The sequence below is a fragment of the Triturus cristatus genome, chromosome 9 (genome assembly GCF_964204655.1).
Source record: "Triturus cristatus chromosome 9, aTriCri1.1, whole genome shotgun sequence".
NCBI classification, from domain to species: domain Eukaryota; kingdom Metazoa; phylum Chordata; class Amphibia; order Caudata; family Salamandridae; genus Triturus; species Triturus cristatus.
Window position 1 is genome coordinate 461,292,622 of NC_140592.1, and position 19,152 is coordinate 461,311,773.

A 19,152-nucleotide genomic window follows, 5' to 3' on the forward strand; every position below is an offset into this window, starting at 1 on the left:
CCAATCGAAAAGCTGTATTTAATTAGAGGCGGGGTTACGTCCACGGCCAGAAACCGCTAAACCACTCCACAGCTGCCCTGCTAGACTATTAGAATTCACCAGTTAGAGATAGAAGAAGGACTTAGGCAAGTGGATCTCTTGTAGGCGATTCTTTTTGTAGGTAGAAGATGTGGCTATTTCAGGACTTACGCCTTCCTCCTTTAAAACGACAGTTTTTATAGAGAAAGAACCATTATGATTTGTATAGAGAATACTGTTTAAAAAAACAGTTTCGTGTGCGTGTATTGAAATACGGAAACAATTTTAATATTGTATTAATCGATAATTATTCTCTGGAGTTGAAACTGTTGTAGTAAAGACAAACATTTCATTATTATTGAAATTATGGCCATTTATTTGTACATGCATTTCAATAAATGAGTTGTGTTCGATGTGAAGAATTGAAGACACTCAACATAAAGATGGCGATGTGTACTAACCACTGGGAGGTGCCAGTCTCACACTTCTGTGTCCGGAAACAGGGACTGCCGTGGAAAGTTTTCTGGAACAGGAGAGTGAGGCCCTCTGCAGAAGGCGAGATCGTGGGAAACCGGGCAATGGAGTGACGGGAGATCGGACCTGAGCATGGGCAGCCCGGGGAGAGCCGGGGAGGTGATCCAGCTCAACGTGGGGGGCAAAAGGTGAGAGGGCGTGGGTGGAACGTAGTGTGCAAAGGATGTGTTGTCATTCAAGTGCATGCACAAGGAATTAGAGACTCGTGTTTTGGGGACGGATTGGAAATCATCTGCATGTAGAAGGCAGGATGAGACAAGGAAAATGCGTAAACTCACCTTCAGCAGAATTAGTTTTTGTAGGAGATATTAGGTGTGGCGTGCAAATAAACGAATGATGGATGGGACAGTAACAGGGATAAAGGACAGGGTGTGTAGTAGGATGTGAGCATATGGGTAGTGTATATGATGACAGAGAGTGAAAGTAAGAAGAAAGGAAGCGGTGTTGGTGGGTAAGAAGTGGAGACAGAACTAATCAAAATGTCCATTCTTCGAGCAGTGTACTGCTGTGTCTTTTTAGAGTTGACCCCTTCATAGTCAACGGGCTCTTATCGGCATGCTTTATTGTGAAAATAGTTGCTTAGTTGAGTGATTCCATTTAAGTCTCTGAGGCATTTGATGTGTGGCGCATTGTGTTGATGACACCGATCCCAAGGATGTGCCACCCAAAGCTTGTGAAGGATGAGACTGCACCCCCTTTTTAAACGTATACCAATTGTACTCTGTTGGGAAAAACAGCACTTTGCTCAGATGGTCTGGTACAGAACCCTTTGTTAATCCCAATAAAATACCATGTTATTAGTTAATGTTTATTTTTGTAGTATTTCATTGAGAAGGTTCCTCCTTTTATCGTTTCAGTATTTGAGGTGTGGACGTGTCTTCTTGCCCCAAGTTTGCCTCATTTCTTATTACTAGATTATACAAGTCTTAAGTCTCTGAGTGGTCTGCACACTTCCATCCATATATATTGCAGCAACTGCATGTCAGCAAACCTAGTGCACTGTAACCCCGCACTGTCTTTTGTTCTGTAGGCAAGATTGAAATCCGTTTGCCTCTGCATTATCAGTCCTGTGTACTGATTGTCCAGCCCAGCGAAATCCTTACGACTGCTGTCCTTTATTCACTACCAACACTGCACTGTTTTCAGCCATGAGGACAAAATAGCAATTTGTCCGCACTGTTAACAATAGCACTGCATACTTTCTGCGGCCGTATGGCCCCCCATCTACGAAGGCCTCCAAGTTCTCTGCCAGCCTGGGCGCTGCTAATGCAGAGTGTGCACTGTTGGCTCTAGACACTCTGCCAACCCTTCACACTAGCAGGACTTTCAGCTCTGCACTCCTGCTGTCAGTATATAGTGTAACAAGTGTGTGTGTATATATATATATATATATACAACACACCATTAACACTCCCCTCAACATATTTTTCATTATCTAATACGCCAAAGCAAATATGCAATAACAAAGTAATGGCCCTGCACACACATTTTAAAGATGAAACCTATTGACTTTGCCCGTGTTTCTTTTAATAAGTCTGTACTTTGCTGAGATTTTGCAAAATCAATTTGAACAAGCATAGACATGTTTTTTTTAATTTTCAGTGTAGCTGTGTTATCAGCCACTAACTGCAGGAATTGGGGTATTGGAAGTTGAGGACACAGCAAGTAGAAACAATTGTGACATTTGTTGCTAAAAGTGGACTGAGGTGCTGGCATTATACACACAAGATGGAACAGAGGCCTGACAGTTTTTAATGGTGGAGAAAGCTGCATTTTGTATGGTATTATGAACCAATGTTAATTGGTAGAGCTGTTCTATCAGACTTGCATAAGCATGATGGTTGTTGGATTGGCTACTGGAGAATACACATGGCCTCTTTGAACTTCACACAAAATTTGATCAGTTCTCTCAGTGGTATGAGCAATTATGCAAGTGTTTACAACCGTATTATGAATTTTTTGCTAAAATTGAGAGTAACCTAAGAAGATATCAAGTTTGTATTTGGGGAACCTAAGTGCACCTTAAGAGCGTGGGAGTGCAATAACTACTCAACTAGCGATAAGCACTTGTGAAAACGAGACGGAAAAATAATTTTGGCTATTTTTACCCCTAGCATCTGCGTCCAAAAGAGGCTTATAACCTTTTGTTTTCCGGTAAGCTCAGGGCTGGTTGTAATCTGAATGGAATATTACCTTTCATCAGTTGATAGGTAATGTCTTAATACCTAATTAATTTCTCCTACTTACATTTCACTGATTCATTTTGGGAGCTGAAAAAGAATAGTTTCAGTATCCCAAGTACTACAAGCAATGTGCTCTTATAAAGAGGCATGCAGACGACTAAATTGTTACTCTTTACTTCAGTGGGAGATAGTTCTAAATACAGTTTTTCTTCTGTGTCTAGATTCGCCCTAGTTGGCAGCATCATTTGGCAGTCCCTATTGTGTTATTGCTAGGCACTGTAGAGAAACGTTGAGGTTGCTCCCATATTGCATGCCGTACAGGAGATAAGCTGGCAGGAGTGAAATAAAGAACATTGCCTAGAAGTAAGAAAATAGTTGCAGAACAGATGGGAAGTGGAGAGGGGGTGGTAGTCCAGGTCGAGGTGCAAAGAGAAAGATGGGGCAAGAGTGTCTTTTAACAACTTCAACAAGGTCAGTGAGAGGTATGGTTACAAGGGAAGGAGCCCAGGAAGGCAACTGACTGCAAAGGGAGTTTCTCCAGGTTGTTCCAAAGTCTTAAATGCAAACAACAAGTAGAAACCTGATCTTAAAAATGAGGTAAGCGTGTATTAATGATAGCAAATTACTGCTAGACCACATGAAAGGTAGAATACTAAAATTAAAGACAACATATTAAAATAAACCTAAACTAATAGTCTCGAATTAAATTAATACAAAATTATGACTGAGAGAAAAAGGTTATGTAGAAGTGTCATAGTCACAGATTATTTTACTTTGACACAGTCCTTATATCACAAATAGTCAGTGATGCCTGGCCTGCTCTATTGAAAACAATAGAGTGCTCCGGGCTTCTAACGGCTGATAGAAGCCCGGAGAGCAACAGTCCAATTTTTTTTCCATTTCATTTTTCATTTCACAGCAGTTGCTGTGAACAAAGGCCTCTCGGAGCCCGAGGGGATTTAAACTCCTCGGGCTCCGAGAGGTCTTTGATTTTACAAATTAGAACATTCTGCCCTCCAAGGACGGAATGCTCTAATAACTTTAGAGCCCTTCGTAGCAGGCTCTACTGGCCATTAAAGGCCTGCTCCTTTGTTAAAGGCGCTCATCTTCGGCTCGGGCCTTTAACTCTGTAGCGGGCATTTAATGCCTGTTAGAGCCTGCTACGTCGCTATAATAAGCACTATGAACAGAAAAAAATTACTTTTTGCTTAAAGTCTCTTCAAGAGGACTGTTTGTGGCAGTATAGAACCACTGAGACCAGATAATGTTTTCCTATTGATATTTCTTTTCACTGGTGGCCATTGCTACCTGTACAAAACCATTATGTTTAATGTTTTTCTTCACGATAAGCCATTTTCTTCAGAGACCTCCAATGATATTTGTATCCATTGTTGTCACAGGATTTTTAGGTCTCGCCCGTGGCACCGCTTGTGAGAGATATTGTATACAATGAGGGGCTTGCAACCCACCCATTGCTTAACATTCATTGGCTTCATTGTCACTCTCTTATTTTCTGCCTTCTAATTGGCCAGCACATGGTGGCTTCACTTGCTCTTCTTTGGAGTGTGGACCATATACTGATTGCTTCATCTTGATTGCTGTCCTTCCGCTGATCACGCTTTGATTGTTGTACTACTTTTTATTTTTTCTCCTTCCCTCTCGTCCTTGTTGGACCTCCTTGCCATTTGTAGCTATATTTTACTGTGTTACACACACTTCAAAGAAGCCATTTTCTCCTTTGAAGTGGATGTTTATTACAACAGCAAATGTTATCTGCTTTTATTGTGACAACAGATGTTATGTGCTTCCAAATGTATTTTCACTAAGACATGGACAATGGGCGCAATCAATGTCTTTTTTTGCCAGGTTCTCATATTTTTTTTTTCTTTTCCGCATTTGGGGAGCTTAACTTATTTGCTCAGAATCACAGGGGTGTTGTGCTGAGACCTAACAAGCACTGGCAAAGCCAATAGGCCTTGCCTTTTCAGGACTATTGATTCTGCCATTCTCTTTTGTTCTTGCTGTACCGCAGGGGCATTGCCGACTTTGGCAATTGTTTGTAGCCGTGCTGTATAGCAGTGAGACTGCTATGCAGATGTCTAAAAACAATCATAAAAAAACTATGATGCACCCAGCGCTAATGCACCTTTAAAAAACTGTGCATTAGCCCCGACTTCATCATAGCGCTTTCTTAAATTAGTTTTAGCCACACTGCAAAGCATCTGCAGTGCTGTACAGTACAGCTGCCAACATTCCCAAAGCTGATAACTCTCATAGGTGAGACCTATTGTCTTTGTCAGGGCTTGTCTTTGCTGCAGTCCTCTTTCACAGAGAGCCAGTTGGGGCTTCTTGGAGCCATTGCGCTTGGGTGTCTTTCTCTTTGGAGTTCCTCGTCATCAGTAATTACTTGCTATGATGGTGTGATAAGTGGTACAGGGAGGTCTTTATTTTTTTGTTTGCTGAATCGGATCCTCTTCCACCTGTTTTATGAAAGGAAAAGAATACTAGTGTGTGTTTTAAAAGAATGATGCCTACCTTTTTCTTAGGAAATATCCTGCAGCTTTTTGTTGATGCTGTGAAGTGACTTTAGTCAAAAGTCACTGATTTCCATGTGCTCAAGTGTATATTGAAGGTTAAGAACTTTGCAAAATTCTCAGTAATCTGCAAAAAGATTTCTAAAACACCTAATTATAAATCATTCATTCTGATCTCCATCTAGTGCTTATTTATTTCTTTTTTGATAAGTCTGTCATCCTAGGTGGTGTGAGGGTCTCATTCATGGACCACTTGCCGACTGTGCTATAGGATCTGAAACAGCTCTTCACTGATGAGAATCAAGAAGGCTGAAACATGTTCGGATTGCTTATGTTACCTTTCAGAGGGTATTTCCTCTAGTAGTTTGAGCTGCCGCCATCTGAGACTATTTTGGATGGTTCCTTTCTGTGATGAATGTTGTCATGATTTTTATAAATCAACAGATAATAATAATAATAATAATAATAGATGGTTCCCTCCTGGAATGATAGAGACAAGAAACGATCACATGGAAATCACCCTGAGTGATTTCTAGTGGTTCAAGCAGTTTCCAACATTTCAAGTCAGTCTTTTTTTGTTGCTGTCTGTTTTGTTTTTGAACTAGGATTTGGGGCTCAAATTTACAGATGCATGGTTGGTTAAGCTATTATGTGTGAACTAAAAATATAATGTAACGACCAAGTGTGCAGAAAGAAGTCCCACTGAATCCACTTATTAGAGAGGTATGTTCCATTCAAATCCTGTATTGTTACCTATGGTGGTGGTTTGCTGCACAGGCAACGCGGGGTTGTGTGTCTTGGAATAGTTACGTTTTCGTATATTTTCTTGTCTGTTTTTGTTTTGTTTTGTTGTTTTCAGTTGGCAGCATGCCTTGCCGAGCTGATCGAGGAATAGGCTGCCGGAAACCCTGGCGCGCCCACGAACGGAAGCGTGCAGGCTTAGATAAGGACTTGGAAACACTGCTGTATTGGAAGGAAGGGAGCTAGAGGCCTTGTTGATTTATCCAGGACGACAAGATCCATGACGTGACTCGTAGGCGCTGAAACTGCTGCAAAAGCAGCTTCAAGAAAGAAGACTCCTGCAAAGTTGAGAGACTGCACTGACTATTCGCATTTTCGCACGACCGTGATCATTTGAAGGGAAAGACAATAATCTAGAACTGTGAAAGACCTGTAAACAGTGTTGAAGTCTAGTTATGGTGGTCTCGCCAAAGACGGCCGAACTGTCTGTTGCGCACAGTCTGGTGTACAAAGCTCTGCAGAGCCAACCCTTGGCCATGTTTAGGTGGTTTGTTATTCTCAATTCCATGCTTTTTTTGATTGTTTCCCTCCCCAATCTGTCTGATCATGCCCTGGAGCCTAGCTGTTTTACCCTTGCTTTTGATTGGCTGTGGTGTGGCCTTCCATTGCTGATGTCATCAGGCTACTATTTGTTTGTGTTTTTTAGGTCTTGCTTGAATGTGAAGCTATTGCGGACTACCTTATGTGATCGAGAGAAAAAGTGCTTTCATAAATACTATTGAGAGAGTGGCTTTGGCTCTGACCACATGTTGGTTTGAGTACAGCACTTGATAGGCCAAAGTTGTGCATTTTCACAGAAAGCGAGTGTTAAGATTGCAGTGCTTGGCTGTGGGAATGCTTGTTGCTCGGAACAGCAGTACTGTATTAGTTATAGGGACAAGGCTACAGGTCTTATCTGTCCAGTAGGTCTGACGTATTTATTGTGAAAAGCATATGTTAAAGTCCATACGCACTCAAGTGTTGATTTGTATTACCCTCGCAGGTTACTGTAGTAGGCAAGTGGTTTGGTGTTAGTTACTCCTTCTGACAAAACATGGAGATAGGTTTGTTTGCACTGTCAAATTTTCTTGTTAGACTGTCTAGGGAGAGTTATTATTTTGATCTCCCAAAAGTAATTGTGTATGAATTCTTTTTATGACTGTATGCCTGATGGTTGCTCTGTGGTTAAGCTTAAGCTCAATACAGTAGGCCTACGTTGATTGTGGGATAAGACAGCGGTGAAGGCAAAAGGTCTGATTGGTTCACTGGGAAAAAATATGTCCAATGTAATTGGCCAGGTCTGTTCATTATGCAAAGTTGTGTCAAAGGTAGAAGGTTTGGCTTTTTTATTGGGAAAAGCATTTCTGTAAGACAGTATGCCTTTACCTATGGATTTGTATCTCGCTGTGATATAGGTGGTAGACAGGTATGTTTGTTACATGAAATCTCACAGATTACCCACTAGGCAACCCAGCCTTCTGACTAACCCTGTGGTTACAAGATTTTCACTGTGATAATCCTTGTGTTAGGTCCCTTTCAGAGGGACCATATATTGTTTTGTCAACAGTAATTGTGTATACATTTTTAATTTATATAGCTGTATGCATGATGATTGCCAATTAATGTACACTTCAGTAAGCCTATGTTAAAGTGTCAAGCCAATGGGAAAAGACGCTAGGCCTTACTTGTTTTTTAGGAAACGCTATGTCAGAATCCATAGGTTTGATCTGTTTATTTTGAATAATTATGAGACAGCCAGTAGGCCTGACACAGTTATTGCGAAAAGCCTCTGTTAACGGCAAGTCTTATAGGGATGGATTGTTGTTCTACTGTGCTAAAGCCACTGGATACATATCTTGTTACAAGGAATCACATATTACTGTAGTAGGCAAGAGTTTTCATGTTGATGACGAACTCCAGCAACCAAAGGATGTAGAACATTTGCACTGTGATGTTCCCTGTTAGGCCATCTTAAAAATGTAGTTTATGTTGTTTTGACTACAATGTAATTTTGTACATATTTGTAATTTGCATACGGTATACCTGATGGTTCCTTGGGGAAAAGATTATGTTCAGTACAGTATTGCATATTATAGAAAGTTACGACAGAAGCAGTAGGCCTGACTTATTTATTATGATGCTCATGTTATACCCAGAAACCTTTAAGGGTAGGTTGTTATTGCACCATGTTCAAGCCAGCAGACTATGATTTTGTTACATGAAATCTTACAGATTACCATTAAAGCTGAGAATTTTGGTGTTGATTACATCCCTTGGCAAACCCAAGAGCTAGAACGTTTACATTGAAATACTTCTTGATAGAGTCCCTTCTGAAGGCTTGCAAGCTGAGTTGCTGCCAGTGATACTGTATGAGGACATTGTAACATTTACATACATAAATAAATACTTACCTAGGAGGGTTTGGGTCAGTCTTCTCCCATTTGTCGGCATGTGTGTCATTTATAGTGTGCCTTCATCCACGACCGCCTACAGCAGGGGGTACTGGGCCAGCCCATTTAAGCCATTGTCTCTCTTGCCCTGTGAGTGGTGGCATTTGTCAGATCAAATGTGCACATCTGCCGGAAAATGAGTGTGCTTCAGTTACAGAGCTGGTTTGCCAGACCTTTATTGTTTTATTTCTTCTTTTATTTCTTTATTTCTCCTCTTTTTTTTATTTTCATATTAGAGCTTACTACAGCTTCTCAGCCAGTGCTAACTATCATGACGTGGTTATGCCCATAGTCTATCAATGTTTTACCATTCCAAAATGGCCAAAATGTTGGTTTTCAATGTGGCGGGCACTCTGGAACTTTTAAACAATTATAGACTATGTACAGTATCATTGAAAGACAGCTATCTGCTGCTGTATTTCATTTTATTTGTTATTGCACAGACATGCTTGCCATGTCTAGGTAGAAGAATGTTTTCTTTTTCAATGTAATTCATCTTACAGATGCTGTTGAGTTTGTGTGTGTTGTATTATGATTGTGCAAGTGAGTGCAAGAATGGGTCAGTAAGTAGGTGAATGACTGCAAGAGTGCAAGGGCGAGATGTGTGATCATTTATTGAGTGCCCAAACTCATCAGTGACCGAAGAGGCAATTTCATTTATACGCTTGTCTTTTAATGTCATTAATTGTGTATCCCTCCATAGGACTGAATGTCTTGGGTTTCAGAGTGTTCCTGTATTCCTTACTTCCATCTCCGTCCACACTCCCTCCCGATGGCTGCCAAATGGTTGTCTTGGTGATGCCCTGATGTTGCCCCTCACTTGGGTTTAGGCACTTCTGGCTTTGATAATACTGGAGTCTTTTAAATTCTTCTGGCATTGGCAAAGCCAATAGCAGTGTCCAGCCACGTTATAAGTATTGAAAACAATGAAAATATTTTCTATAGTTTCAAGATGGCTGCAGCGTTGCATGATAAAACGTGTGTTGCATCATCGCGTATTGACAGTACATATGACGACTCAACGCATGTTGCATCATACAATGCGACAACTATGAAAATATAGAAAGCAATGCGTTTCTCTACTTTTAACATGGCCAGTCGGACACTGGCAAAGCCGATCATGTCACCTGTTCAGCATTGGCTAGCGAGATGGCTTGGCTTTGCCAATGCTTGTTGTGAATGGCATGCATTTGTTTTTTTTTGGTATGATCTGTTCAAGATGAATTTTTAGGTCTTGCCCCCCGGACAGACCAAGCTGTCTGGTTACGGAGACCTACTGTGAAAGTACGGTAGGCATACAGCCCATCGATTGCGTACAATTGGCAAGCTTTATTTTCGTTCTCTTTTGCTTGCTTCTTATTCAGTGGTTGCTCTTCCTCTCCTCATTTATGTCTCTTCCCTGGAGCTTAGTCTCTTTATGATCCTTTTGATTGGTGAGCTGTCTCCTTCCACTGCTCACATTTCTGGAACTACTTTTTTCTTTCAGCAATGCATAAGAATGCATGTGATTTCTAGCTCATCCCCATGTGTGCTGCTCCTCCCACCCCTCACATCTGCCTGTGCTGTGTTGCTCTCCTCCTCTCACAGCCGCTCTGTAAAAGCTCAGCAACATGGAAATCTCTGTTGGCGTATTGCTGATGATGAGACTTTATGGGTTTTTGCCTGATTTCTTTCAGTCTACATATTGCATGAAACCACAAACTTTGGCACACACATGGTTCTACGGTGCTGGAGGAAGGGACATCTGCTGCACTCACTCAGCTAGCGCCTGAGGCAGACCGTGTACTTAGCATGACACCTCTTCAGGAGGCCCATAAACCTGTCTTCGCTACTGCAGAAGAGCAAATGGTTCAATCCAGTCGAGAGTAGATTAGGCCTTTTGAATCATTTCCCTTTACATTCCGACAATTCCTTATTCTTGTTAAGTTCTGGTCAGTTTCCTGAGTGACAAGTATTTGAATATTAAGCGTGCCATTTATAAAGATTGAAAACATTGAATTCTATTTAAGTTTTGAGATGAGGAACAATATGGTATGTTTGCTTTTACTCCAGTATTTGGATTTACTTTCGTTTCCTTTTTAAAACTAAACAGACAAACATTGAAAAGCCATCAGTTTGGCTGTCAAATTATCATTGATGAGACCTATTGGCTTTGCCATTGCTTGTTCTAATGATCCCCATAACTTATTCTTGGCACAGTAATCATACGCTCTGCAGCAAAGATGTCCCACTACTCTTACACAACAAATGCATCCACCTAAATACCACACGTGTTTTGCTGTTTAAGAAGAGAGGAGTGTTCAATCCCCTGCTGTTGGTCAGTAGAGATCCCTGACCTGAAATTGAAAGAATGATGATGGTATTGTTCTATGGGTGTGGAATGTTTTTTGCTGGTTGCTAGGCTAGAGGAAGGCATCGAAAATGGAGGTTGCCTTCAGTCTTGTAGGTGGTGCTTTTATGTGTGATTTTTAGGTCTCGCCTGACCCAGCGCATGCGCTGGTCTGGCGAGACTTATTGAGAGGGCTCCAAAAAGTGCTACCAGGCCAGCCTAGAGCTACAGTGCATGTGCGCTGGCGCGCGCGCCGCGCTTTACCGCAATTATTTTCACTTTCGCGGCCGCATGGCCGCTTTGATGTTGATCACGATCACAATCGCGATCCCTTTCACTTTCGCGGCCGCGTGGCATAGCCATAGGTCTCGCTTTTGGGACCTTATAAGTATTTAGTTATGCAACTGTTGCATGGCTAAACACTTATAAGGTCCCAAAGGCGAGACCTATGCCAATGCTTGTTATATTTGTCGTCAGGGCCGGACTTGCCGTAGCGGGCACCGGGCGTTTCCCCGGTGGGCCGCCAGGGTGGGTGCTGGTTTTGTTACAGGGGGGCGGCAATTTTGTCGTTAACCAAGACCTTTTGATTTTACTAAAATTATTTGCATAATATACTTGTAGGGTATTTTGAGCCTGCTCTCTTCATCCATTTGTCGGTTACTGTGTCATAAACATTTTCTTCCACCCACTATAGCATACAGCGAGGAGCAAAGGGTCATACCATCTCAGTCATTGGCTAACTTCACTGTAAGTGACGTTATTCTGCCCTTTCACAAATGGCATGTCTACACACAAAGTAGTTCCCTTTGGTGCTATAGACTACCATGGCACTTGGTGCTTTTTATATCTAAAACCTTTTTTTTGTGCTTTTAGTCAGGTTGTTTCATTGTTGAGAGCCCGGCATCTTTTCCAACAATAAAGTTTTGTAAAAACCAAGGCAAAACAAGCTTTGACAAAGCCAAAAGGCTGACTGCCGATGCCAGAGTTATTAGCGTTGTCAATGCTTGTAAGTGGAGCAACAGAAGACTTGTGCACATGGTTGCATTTGTTAATCTCTCTGACGTTTCAGCAACTGGCTCTGTATTGGCTTTCATAGTTTGGTTGTTCCGCTCCTAGGCCAATATGAACTGTGGTAACTGTTCTTTACCTATGCATTTTTTATTCATAGAACAAGAAAAGATAGGGTCACTTATAAAAGAGACAGGGTGATTCTAGCCAAGCGGTTTAATTTATTGAGAAGGTTTTAAGCAGTTTCACTCCTTGGAGTTCATTGCGGGCGAAGGGAGAACGAGGAGGTGTGGTGTTATTTGAAGGAGCTGTTGGGCCCTGTAATACAGGCTCCTGTGATAATTAACCTTCTGATGAGTGTGGGTGGATTTCTCTCACAAGGTGACTATTTTCCTCTGATGAAAGGGTTGGACCAGTTTGCTGTAGAGTTTCTGCTTTTGATGCTGCACCCCTTCTGAAAGTGGGTGGTGCATCACAAATATTTCACCCAAGCTCTCTTTAGTAGACTCTTGAGAACGCAAGCATGTTGCCATTCTCAGAGGCTTGCCATTTTATTCAAGGTGTTAAAGTGTGTGACGATTGATTGATGCCATAGCGCATGCGAGTGGCTGTGCGGCTTGAAGCTGGATTGGACGGTTTGCAGCTTTTATTTAGACATGATACACTGTCCCAATTGTGATGGAGAATCCTGCCCACCATACCCTCGTTTTCTTTCTGAAATAAACTCCAGCTGTGGGAACTTATTTCAGAAAAACAAAAAATTGTTGAGAAGTTTGGTGAATGGCTGTCCATCAAACCTTTCGTACATTGAAAGAAACGGTGACAGCAAATTCTTTTCATGTACAGAAATGGCCTCTGGCCCAGTGATCATCTCCAACTGACAGTGGTCTATTAGTATGGCAGGGGTAATGTGCTTCGCCACCCTGACAGACCATTTGTCACATCCTAAATCAAACCCATTGTGTTTTTTAGTTAGTTATCCCTAGTCATAAAATTTCCTGTTTAGGTGATAACCTATAGTGTTTCCATAGCTCAGTGTGGAATTCCTAAATTTGAAGTTAGCGTGTTCAGAAATGCAGAAATGAGCAGGAAAGCAGACATGCCCCTGGGGGTGGTGGTATCTGTGCAGGTTACATGTAAAGTTATTCCCCTAGTCCGAGTCCAGCCTCCTATCTGAGTGAACTTTCATCAGTTCAGTATAAACAGGAAACTGGACGTGCTCGATTATGCGGCTGCTGCTTTTTTTGGTGCATAATTATGGATCTAATTTGCCACATAATCAGCTGCATAATATGCAGATTTGAACAAAAGAATGTTTCTAGCTCTAACGGTTCAAAGGTTACTAAAAAATGTAGCAACGTGTTGCTGGCAGTGGAAGGCCCTTTACAAAGGGTGACTGGTTACATTTCTGTTGCTTATTGAAGATAATGAGGTGCAACCTACGCCCAGACCGTGTTAACAAGTGCAAGAATTACAAAATAATGAAGTAATACTACCACAAAATGTGTCGGATTACACCACATCAAATTCTAAGACAGTGGGAAGAGGAGGTGTGGCAGGGTAGACATAACAGACAGCTCAAAGGGGTTGGGTAAACTGAACAGTCTCTTTAGAGCTGCCTACCCCCCCCCCCCCCACTTATTCCATCCCATATTGACTCTATGGTCTCTGTGGTCCAGTCAATCATTATTATTATAATTGAAATAGCTTCCTTCTTCAGCTCAGAGACCAGGAAAAACAGAGAGTGGCCCCAGAAGTACCGGAAGTCGGGCACCACCAATTATCACTATTTTGAGAATATCGTTGTGGAAATAGGAAATTATGCATCCGTAAATCATATCTTCTTAATTATTCATAGCCCCTTGCAACTGTATGATGCTGTAACTAACCTCTTCACTGTAATTTCTGATACAACGCCTTTCAAATGTGCTGTAAGCCTCGCAGTTTAAAGGCAATCTTCTGCTAATTATAGTCACCCCGCTCCAAGTGACGAAGAGCACAGTGATGACGTGTTGTAGCCCTTGCTGGCTTTTTAGGCGCTAACAACGTGAAGACGCCGTGGAAATCATAGCTGAGTGTAGTGATCAAGTCCAGGGAGTCAAGGTACAACACTGAGCAAGACAAATATAATAGCAGCCCCAGTAATTGTGGGGAGATTTTTCCACAGCTTCTTTGCTACGGCTTGGTGTCGATGGCTTCCTTGCTTTTGTTCTGCCTGCCATATAGCAAGTTTGCAAGTATGCACTCTAGTTCCCTGTTAGATGTACGCTGCGACTTTAACCAATAAGGAGCTCAGAGGTTTACTGTGATGTCATAGAACACTGATGGGTAACCTAGCAACATTGGCCATCCTTCATGTGAGAGCACACTTAAAGTTCGTTCATTGTAGTTCTCTCGAGCCGACCAGAACATGGACTCCTGTAAACAGACCTCATATATGCAGTACCGCTGCATTGTAGTCAAATTGAAGGGTTGATTCAGGTGAGACTTCAGGCATTTGGAATTTTATTCAGGCATTGTTGCTCTCGCCTCCCTGAACTTGGTCCCTCCCCCCATGTGCTGCTTCTTCAGTTCAGTTAGCGCCTTCACCCCGCACATTCCGTATTTCTTCCTCCCTCCCTCCACCTTATCCGTTCTCTTCTCTAGCATTCAGGCTTTATTTTATTCGAATTTCTTCCCAACAACGGGCGTACCTCGACCGTTGTTTCCCCTCCCACCATTACTTGCTCCGCCTCCTTCTCCACTCACTCCTTTGGTGTTACCCCACCATTTGGGGGTAGTAAAGTAATAGATTTTTGTGGGGGGCCTGTTTTATTCCTTTTGCTGTTGGGCGCCCTGCGGTCAAGAAGCGGTTATACAACTATTTTTTTTTACGTAGCATCAAGTGGCGTCTCCTTTTTTGGACCGGTAAATTAAAAATACCCACAAAAACAAGCATTGACTAAGCCAATAGGTTTCGCTTATGCAAGATATATTGGCTTTATCAGAGTTTTTCTGATCTTGTTGCACAGCAAAATGGCTTAAAGTGAAAAAGAATACAGAGCTTTGACTGCTCCATACCGCTTTTCTTTCCCTTTAAGACATGGTGCACAGCAGTCCGCTTTGCTGTGCAATATGTTTTAAAGCAGCGCGGGGGTGTTGAGCGAGTCAAGCAATACGAGGGAGGTAGGTGGGAACAACACCGAGACAGTGGGAGCATGTAAACCGAACGGACAGTAGGAGGAGGGCAGGGTGGTGGGATAAAGGAACAGACATCGGAGGAGCAGGTGTGGCATGGCAAACAGAACGGACAGCAGGAGGGGGTGAGGTAAACAGAACGACCTGTTTAGAGACCCCCCCCCTCTTTTCCATCCTATTTAAAGCCCTGTTGGACTCTATAATCTACTCAGTCATCCTTATTGTAATTGTAATCTGACCTTCTGTAATGTAATCTGATGTTTATGTAAAGCGCTCCAATGCACATGGCATGGGCCATATTCATGTTATATAAATGGGAGACCATTTTATAGTCTCATGATCAGACTCGAGGAAGTATTCAGTGCTGCGGTTAGATGGCCAGCCCGTTTAACAAAATGCGATCATGTGACAGAGGCTAGAAAGAGGCTTCATTGGCTGCCGTCTAAACCCGGTGAGGAAATGCCTTTTAGCCAGGGCTTTAGGTGGGCCGGGTCCTGCTGGTGCTCAGCACCGGTAGTTCTAAAAAGCAGGTGCCGAGACGCGTCCCTATCGGGCTCTCCATTTTTGCCCTCACCCCTAGGGTGAGAAGAAACGCAATCTTAATTAAGCTGCAGTGCCACCCTTCACTGCCTTTGTAACTTCACAGAGGCTTGGTATAGTTCTTTCAGTCTATAATTTTCACTGTTGTATACAACGAAGCCATAGTTGGTGCTTATTTATCTTTTGCAACTAACAACCATTGACAAAGCCAACAGTCCTGGCATGTTGTAGGTGTGTTGTTGTTGTGATATATATGACAGAAGCAGCAAAATACCAGCAAAATACCAGTCGGGATGCACACTATGCTAAACCTAAAAGACCATTTTGAGAATGTCGTTTACCTTATGTGTTTTTTACGCCCCACACTGGCCACACCCCTTTCAGAGACCCCTAGTTTTTTCAGCCCACTTAAAGCCCTGCTTTAAAAGAGAAACCTCCACTGCTGCTAAAATCTCAAGCCGGATGTCCAGCGACTAGAGGTCATTTATTTCGGAGAGGCGCTTTACTCACAGACTTGCTCAATGGAAATAATACTTTAAAAAATAATTGCATGCGTACAGAAACATTGTGGCGGGTACAGATCGAAAAGTAAATAACAAACGTGTATATCTGTCAGGAGCGGAGCTATAATCTCGTCAGCACTATACGAACGCAACTAATATAGAAAATATTATCTTTCACGCATAGCAAGGGAGAAAACATTATTTCGATTTGTTCTAATTGTTGTAAATTCCATGCACCTGAACTTGGATATGACCTGTAGTGACATTTTAAAGCAAACGGGTAGCACGTTTTGCTGGTCTGTTTAAAGTGGGTTATTTTTAAAGACGTTCTGCTAAGAGTACGTTTTATAAAGACATTCCTTTTAAGAGTGGGATTGGCCATCGAGCCTCCTTACACACACCCACTTGTAGCCTTTAATTTCCATAATGATCCAGTGAATTGGATTTACGAGTCCATTCAGCAGTAAACACCCCCTCACACTCGCACACACATTTGCTGAACTGGCTGTACCGGGCAGCGGGCGTGCTCCCGGAGTCCTCCGGGAAGCTGGAACGGTGGGGGTGGGGTGTGTGTGAGGGGGCGATTTTGTTAGCGGGGGCCGGTTGCTGTAATATCGATCACCAGTTACAAACTCAGCAGGCTGCATAATCCACTGAGCACGAACTTCCATTTCAGGCCCTCTCTACGTTTTGAAATCGGTTATAGTTTTAAAAGCAACCACTACAGAGTTCCTTGTATATCCAGCAGTTTTTAGCAACAATAAAAGTGCCAAGATATCTTTGCAGATTAATCTTCCTGTTGGAGAGGGATGGTAATTTTGTCTAGTGGCAGTTATGACATATAAGTCAACACAGACAGGGGTGTGGAATTTAATAAAATATATACTTGTCCATGGGGCAGGTTGCTTCATAAATCTACTTGTCCTGTAACAAAATCCACTTGTCCCTTTGGTGCCATGTAGTGCGGCAACAAATTATGGCAGCAATCTCAATATATAAGAGCTCTGATATAGCCTCCCTGATTATGCCAGGGCTAAGACCATAGTAGTGTTTGAATATTTGCAATCCCCTCATGTTGCCACATTTCCACAGACCTACATACTGGGGTTGAAGGTAGTGGTAAGCAATAGTTCCAGGGTCAGAATGCCCTTTTGCGTCTGTGCAAACCTACTAACTTGCATGTTTTTAAGGGTTTTCAACAACTCTTCTCTAATCTTTTCCTATACTGAGAAATGTTGGAAATTTACTCCTGACAATGGCATATGTAAGCCTTCTCCCAGAGTTGAGAACAAACATTTACAATGCAACGGTCTCGGCATTGTTAAAGTTAGAGCTATTGGCATTGCTCATGACATTATTTTTGTTTATGTTTTTGTTTTTAAAACATTTAAAGAAACGGCATTGTTATTTACACTGTCAATAGCTTAATCACTCTCAAATTAGTATGGACACTCCCTTGAACTAAAAATGTGCAGAAAGAGCCCATTTTGGAACTGCCCAAGACCCGAATGTGTATTTGTCCGAAGACATATGATTTGGATTTGGTAGCAAACATCTGATGCCAATATGCAGTCTGAGTTCAAAATGTACAACTGGCAGGCAGTGGCGGGCATTTGTGAAATCACTCTGTCTTTATGCGTCGGATTGAGCAGCCATGAATCCGATGACTACATCCGAATGCTTGATAATATGCCCCCTCTTTTTTTGGTAAAACGCGCGATAATTCTCTCTTTGCAGATTTTTCGTGTATACACAAACCTGCATATGCACAGACACGCACCCCAACGGTGCGCACACGTATGCATCACGCACACACTGCTCAAGCTCTACGAAACGTTGGGTGGGACTTTGGCGCTCCAGCTCTGGGGCCAGAGAGTATCTGAATTAGGAGGGAGGCGGGGGAGTTCACCAGACTGGGGGAGGAGGGTGATGTGTGTAACAAATTAATTAGCGGCCTGTACCAACAGCCGCGTCGTTAACTCCGTGCCCTGTGATCATTACCCTCAACCCCCCTCCCCCTCTGCACACTCTGGACTTCAGAGGGACACGCGGGAGAGGGGCTCGAGGGACGCGGTGTGCGGCAGATGCCCAGAATTCGCCGTCTTTAAACAAGGCGCTCAATTGAACAAAAGTCTTGTGTAATGCACAGAAGGGGGCCTATGCAACAAATCCCAGGCCCCAAAAAACCGTTAACTGAAGTACTGGGTTTTTCAGAACCAACCCAGCGGTGCCAGAGGACACACCCGAAGACTTCGAGTTCTTCCTGTTTCAGACTACAGAAACACAGAGTCTTCTAGATGAAGTCAAAGATCGTATTTATTGGATGCAGACCAATCACAGGTATCCGAGAAGTACAGCACGGTGTATGTTCTCAGGAGACTGCTCCCAACCAAAAAACAGTCTTTTCTTATATACAGAATATTACGCTCTGGGCAACACCGCCCCTATTTTACAATTGGTCGTTCACATATTTTCGCTTCAAAGAAAGAGCACAGTCATGATGATAATCCCACATTTCAGCTCGGTCAGCACATAATTATTTACCCAGCGAGGCTCAGAACCCTCATCAGATATCAGCAGACCCCAATAAAACGGACACCTCCTCCTCGTAAAACAAGCCATAAAGTAGGAAACAGAGTCAGGTGTGAAAGAGATTAGTCAGGGTTCGTGTGGGATGCACGACTTTATGATGTGTCGGGCCCTGATGCTAATCCCATTTGGCCGCAGTAAAAGGAACCGTCCGGGCAGGACTGACCTCGGGCAGCGGAGTCAGTTTGCACAGGTCACAAAGAAGTCACAGAAAGATTGCGTGTCCTTTAGGCCTAGGCATGGCCTCCGTGCGCAGCCTATGTGAGGGCAACCACAAAATGGTTACCGTTTTAAAATGGAACCCGAGGGTTTAATATGTATTATTGCATACACGGTGAGTTCATCGGGGAAACGTGACGAAAACACTCATACATACCGCATTAGTCATTTGTGGTCCGCTGATACCAAAATCGGCATGGTAGGACCATGCTTCCAACATGGTTCCGAAATTTACAGTACAACATAATGTCTCACGAGAGGGGCTTTGGGGACATGGGAACATTAAGA

At 42.7% G+C, this 19,152-nt stretch overlaps 1 protein-coding gene across 2 annotated transcripts in view; it reads left to right on the forward strand.

Annotated features, from left to right (window-relative positions):
• The first annotated feature begins 490 nt into the window (after positions 1–490).
• Positions 491–19,152, forward strand: part of SHKBP1 (SH3KBP1 binding protein 1) — a 231,297-nt gene continuing 212,635 nt past the window's right edge. The window contains exon 1 of one of the 2 annotated variants that reach the window (XM_085625394.1): positions 491–680. In XM_085625394.1, coding sequence (XP_085481520.1) covers positions 625–680 — 56 coding nt within the window. In that variant the 5' untranslated portion in view covers positions 491–624. The remainder of the gene's footprint in view (positions 681–19,152) is intronic. The other variant, XM_085625395.1, reaches the window with a different exon arrangement.